The 6,000-nt window shown below is 41.6% G+C and overlaps 1 protein-coding gene across 2 annotated transcripts in view; it reads right to left on the reverse strand.

The window, feature by feature from the left end:
- Positions 1 to 5,555, reverse strand: part of LOC147461945 (E3 SUMO-protein ligase SIZ2-like) — a 50,575-nt gene extending 45,020 nt beyond the window's left edge. The window contains exons 1-6 of one of the 2 annotated variants that reach the window (XM_086509408.1): positions 5,312 to 5,555; positions 4,850 to 4,930; positions 4,659 to 4,722; positions 4,485 to 4,560; positions 3,636 to 3,783; positions 3,380 to 3,507 (exon numbers count right to left, since the gene is read on the reverse strand). In XM_086509408.1, the coding sequence (XP_086365534.1) occupies positions 3,380 to 3,507; positions 3,636 to 3,783; positions 4,485 to 4,560; positions 4,659 to 4,722; positions 4,850 to 4,930; positions 5,312 to 5,347 (533 nt within the window). In that variant the 5' untranslated portion in view covers positions 5,348 to 5,555. The remainder of the gene's footprint in view (positions 1 to 3,379; positions 3,508 to 3,635; positions 3,784 to 4,484; positions 4,561 to 4,658; positions 4,723 to 4,849; positions 4,931 to 5,311) is intronic. The other variant, XM_086509407.1, reaches the window with a different exon arrangement.
- Between the last annotated feature and the right edge of the window lie 445 nt (positions 5,556 to 6,000).

Raw genomic sequence — 6,000 nt, forward strand, 5'->3', positions numbered from 1 at the left:
ATTTGCACTGGCCCGACGGAGTTCCGTGCCTAGAGATATTGGCCCCAAAGACTGGCGCCCCTTTTGGTATTTCTTTATGTATTAAATCAATGTCAAAATACAAAGAGTGGTTAGGGTTTCACTCTCAGACTCTGCGTCCAGATGCTCTGCAGAGTGAGCCCTAAACTGTTTACTTAAAGGTTATAAGGGATGCCCAAAAGCAGAGCCCCAAAAGCTTCCAGTTCAAAAGCAAAACTTCTCTCTCTCTCTCAAGAGAGTAAAAATAAAGCAGGTATTCCCTTTCTCTCTCTATCTCCAAAGCGTAGCCAAAAAGCCTTCAAAATTGCGTTGCTAGGAGGAAAAGCAACCTCTGCGTTTTCCGGAAATTCGTACGCTGGTCACGTGGCAATTTTAGGGTTTCGGCCACTTTAGAGTTTCAGCCAGAGATTAGGGTTAGGGTTTCCAGAAATTAGGGTTTCTGGCAGAAATTAGGGTTTGCAGGAATTAGGGTTTTTGGCAAAAATTAGGTTTCTACTGTCGGTAGTCACGTCATCACTTTGTAACACGCTCACACTCACACTCTGCGTCCAGATGCTATGAGTTGTGAGTGGCCTACCCACGTATTTAAAGATACAAGGGATGCCAAAAGCAGAGCCCCAAAAGCTTAAATGCTGCCTATAAAAAAATCTGCCTCTGAAGGCTTTCATAATAAAGCAAAAGACTTTTCTCTCTCTGTCTCATCACTTGCGTTCAATAAAGGAAGCAAAATAGCGTTGAAAAAGCAATATCCAAAAGCTACCGTACAGCCAGCGCAAATCACGCCGCAAGTTCCGCCGCAAATCACGGGACTGTCCGTACGGACCTGCCACGTAAGTCACAACAGCGCAATTTTTGGAAAACTGCCACATGTCACTGCTGCATTTATTTCTCGAGCCCGCCAGCCGGTGTGTGTGTGTGTGTATGTGTACTGGGACGCCATGTCACCAGTTTGTGACAGGGGGCCCTTGAGAGGGTTGGTTGGGACCCCATTGTCATTCCTCTCTCTCTCTCTCTCTCTCTCTCTCTCTCTCTCTCTCTCTCTCCACATTTCTACCTCTCTCATTCCCTCTCTTCAAGGAAATAAAAGAAACAATCATTCATGTTGAGAAGCAATCATTAACGCAAGAAAAGAAGTAAAGATTTATGGAAGTGTAGTCTCTAAGTGTGGCGATAAAGACCATCTTTAAATTGCCTCAATCGGCGATGAACTGTAATATGAAAGCGGGAGTATCTACGAGGAAAGGTAATTTTGAATCCTTGCCATGTCCGAGGAGCATAAGGCTTGGTCAATAAAGCACTCAACCACTGCATTGCATTGTCTTCTACAAATCTTGTAAAACGGGGGATCTAGGATTGTTTAGTGTAGCCGAGGGAATATATATCGTTGAACTGTTGAAGAACCTTCGTTTCGTCTAGACCTCCATCCTTAAAAGTTTTAGGCTTCTAAGGAAAAGGTGGTTGTTCATGGAATGGAGGGTATTCATATTAGTTATGCCAATACTGGTACTTTGGTGGTGGTGGTGGAGGAGACATCTCCCAAGGTAGAGGTGGCACAAACATAGATCCTGCTATCATCTGACAAAAACACACCTCCCAAGACCTTTTGATTCATAAACGTTTTGAAATCAAAAAGCATTTTGTGTATTAAATTCTTTTTGGGGTAATAGGTGCAGTCACATGTTTTTGGAAGATATCCGCAAAATTTCTACCAATACTCATACTCGTGCACTAGTGGTGGAGGAGGTAGTGGAGGCAGATCCACTTGTAGAGGTGGTATACACATAAATTCTGCGACCGTCTAGTAAAAAACACCTCCAAGAGCTTTTGAATCTTGATGCATAAACACTTTGAAATCAAAAAGCAGTTTTAGTATTGAAGTTCTATTTGGGGAATTAGGTGCTTGATAGAATATGCTTTTGGACTTTTCCAAGCTCCAAACATTTAAGCAAAACATTTCTATCCTCTGTGTGTCACATATGCATCAAAAGTAAAACCCTCAAAGAGAACCTCCTAAAAACACTATCGTCAAACACATGGTAATTGAAACTTTTGTAACATTTTTTAAACTACTTTGCACATTTTCTTTTTGAAGCTTCTTGTGAATATGGGTGGCACACATGGAGCACCTAAGGTGTCAAATACAGGATGCTTAAAACTTTTGGAACAATTTTATTACTCCTAGTATGTTTTCTTGTTGAAACTTATTGCAACTATGGGCGGCACAACTTAAGGAGGAATAGATGGGCTCAAAATCTCACACGACTTATACCTCCCCACATTCAGCCACTAGCGTTTAAATGACGTGTGCGTTTAGCTGACGTGTATGCTGTGTCGGAGCACATATTGATACCTACTCTACAACTACGATTGGGCACTAATGACATTAGACAGGATGTCATAGTTTTAGCGATATTGAGCCTCCTGTAGTAGTCGTACATTTACACATGCAAGCAACTGGATAAACCTAAAGGCAAGCCACACAAGCATCGTGACAACATATAACTCGTTCTCATTAAAGGAAAAATCCCTCAAAAATGTGGAGCCCTCCTTAGCATTTGTTCCTTCCAGCATAGAGCATAAGTTATCTTAAGTTCCCCAACAAACAGCCTTTTCACCTCAACTGCATTGACCGAGAGAGAGCTTCTCACAGATACATCCTGATCCAGAGGTTTGAAGTTATCATAGAAAACTCATTATAACTTGTGACGTTTGGAACCCCATTAATAACAAAACAAATCATCATCATGGATAGATCCTCAGTATCACTTTCTCTTTAGATCACAGGTTCAGATCACTGTAGAGAACACAAAACCATTAATAGTCAAATCATTTATTCTAATGGTTTTGCTTTTGCCAATGCATTGATGATATCTATTCGCGCCTTCCTAGACACACCAAAACTCAGTAATTCATTCTTAAGCATCGGCTATATGGTGCATAAGAACTTGCATGTGGTCCTCATCAACCATTTTCCATTATTTTTCGAAAGGGCCAACCCTCCCTTGCAGATTTAACTGCCATAATGTACTTATTTGTACCATTTACTTTACAGATCAACGAGACTTGTACTCTCTCGATACTTCACTTCAATCAACAAGACCACCATAAACATACCCCCTCTCCCTCTATTCAAAGACAGCAATCAACCCAATCGAAGAAAAAATCATCAGAAGAGTGCAGACGTGCAGCACCTCATGACCTCGAAATTTGACAGTTCTTGCAAAAAAAATTGATCAAATTGAAAAGGCAGAAAAAGAAAGCATTTACACAGGGCCTTTTCCCTCAACTATTGCAAAAACATTTCAAGACCCAAATCACCATATATCCTTTTTTGTTAATAATCACTCTTGAAAAAACTTACGGATCACCAAACTGGATGCGACAAAGCTCACAATAGAACTGTGGCGGGTGTTCTGCCTTCAGACCCTCCTTCTCAGGAATCAGAACACAGTTAATGTGTTGCCAAACCATGCACTTGGGATTGTCACACTGCACAAATTAATATCCCATAATACAGCGGTTATTTCAAACTTTAAAAATACAACATGCAAAACTCAGAATGAGTGAAATCAAATATACCCATCACGTATGCAGCAGTCAAGCACAGAAAGGAAAACCTGTATCATGCTTTCGGAGGTCATTTTACTGCCACAAGGACATCTGGTCACGCTCTCTCCACGTGTACCCGACTGATTTGAGGTCCTTAAGCCAGCCAAAATATCACCCGCTGTCGCCAGATCAAGAGCACTTGATCCCCGCATTTTCCTGATAAGTCAAGAGACTCAAAAACTCACAACATGTCACAAAAGGCAAGAAAACAAGGCTGCTGCTGCTGAGATCAGGGGCGCTGCTCCCTCTAACAAAAAGGGAAACAATTTTCCATAGGCGATGTTGCGTCTAAATTGAGAAATATCAATTCTAAGGCCAGTTGACCAACTGCTGGCTTTTAACAAAACTCAAAACTTTCAATTTGTGAGCGTACTCTCTCTCTCTTTTTCCTTGCTGATTCTGTTTGCCATTTAAAGATTTGGACATAGGATAAGCAAAGATAATCACAACTTCATACTGAGAGATAAGCTCTATAAACTTGTCCTGAGCAATGCCTATCCTCAAGCATGATCTTTTGTGCAATTCTGGGGCTTTTAAGCACAGCAACTGCCATTCCCAGTAGTTTCAATGCAAACACTGCCAATTAAGGATCATTCAAGCCTGGCGGAGTCAAGCATAACAACGTTATGACTTCATCTGAATTATATCGAAGTTGTAATCACTACATCGCGTTTTTTCCTTCCTGAACCTAAACGATAATGCAAATGTTTAAAGTACCAATAATTGTTCTAAAACTGACATGTTTCTGAGCCATAGCTGTGTCATGTCAACAATTTAAGCCACAACACTTAATTGGCAACCAAGCCACCAACATGCTCTTTTCACATTAAACATACAAGAAGACGCTTGTGACAGACCTATATACATCATCGATAATTTTTGCAACTTCCTCACGACTAAGATTATACTTGGTCGAGCTTTCAGGCCTTGATCCTGATAAATCATGAAAGACTATTAGTATCTGAGCAAAAGGACAGGAATTGCTCAAACATCCTTAGAGTGGATTGCATGCAATGCTTGCAAAAAAACACCTTTTAAACCAGCAGGTTGCCTTTCTGGAGCTGAAACAATCGCCATTACTTTGTCTATAAGCACCTGCAATGCACCGCTAGAGAGCTTGTAAATAACCTCCAAAACAGCCAAGAATTACAGCAAAGAAAAAAAAAAGGTGTGAGTTTCCTGCGATCCAACAAAATATTATTAAATATACAATGACCGTCACCTGTCTCTTTCCTTGCTTAGCTGCACCAATCCGGGTAAGCACATCCTTCAACTCCTTGATACGGAACGTTTCAAGCTTTTCCTGCATTCGATTAAATAATTGAAAAGTCCATCAAATGTAAAATGTGACCCACACATAGTACTTAATAGCTGAACCTGCATAAAAGAGACACCACAAATGAAACCATAGAAATAAGCACTCAACTCAAACCCAGTGTCGAACATGATGGCCACCACCATTACACACCCTTGTCCATTAAGAGCTTAGAGAGCAATGGTATACGACACATCCCTCAATCAAACTTAAATTCAAACAAGCCTGCTCGTTTAGGTTACCGTGAGACATGCTGAGGGGAACTTTTGGGAAGTGATCCAACCAGATGCTAGGATCTTAACAAAGAATGCGTTTGTTAAAAGGGGCGCCCCGGGGGGGGGGGGGGGGGGGGGGGGTGAGAGAGAGTACCAGGCAAGCCAAAGACAATCTATCCATAACGCGCATCAGTGAGAGAGGTGCAAATTTCCTCTACTTGGCGCTGAGAGAATCCTCTCCTCTGCCCACCTTCTCTTCAACTCTGTTGTTGTTGCTGCCGCTGCCGCTGCTGCCGCCCAAACATGGCCATTCTCTCTTTCCGTCTCCTCCCTCCCCTCTCTCCAAACGATCAATAAGCTTGCTTAATGCAATAAAGCAGGCAAAGGCAGGAGCAATTTCTTCTTTTTAATGTCCCACCATTCATACATCATTGGAAAGTCAAGAATATATGAATGCTAGGCCTATGGAAATGGCAGCTACAAATATGCATGCTAGGCCTATGGCAATGGCAACTTTTGCATCCTAATGTCCACCCTATGAAGTGATGATCATAAGTATTGGGCAGTAGGCTTGTTGTGGACGAAAATAAGTGTTATGTTCGGAAACATGGCTAGAACCAGACGGACACGTGCCTTGTTATTTGTAAAGACAAGTGGAGCCATGCATTTCACAATGTGCACCTGTGCACAAGGCCAAAGGTTTTCTTCAAGATTTGTTGTTTGCACCACAAAAGTAGGGAGTGAGGTAGACTTGTCAAAGAGGTAATCAAAACAAGTTTAGTGCAAGCCTTTTAAGCAGTGAAGAGGATTGATAGAGGTAAGAAGCTAGGGATTTTAGCATCA

The sequence above is a fragment of the Adiantum capillus-veneris genome, chromosome 3 (assembly GCF_014529385.1).
Source record: "Adiantum capillus-veneris isolate H3 chromosome 3, ASM1452938v2, whole genome shotgun sequence".
In the NCBI taxonomy this organism is placed as follows: domain Eukaryota; kingdom Viridiplantae; phylum Streptophyta; class Polypodiopsida; order Polypodiales; family Pteridaceae; genus Adiantum; species Adiantum capillus-veneris.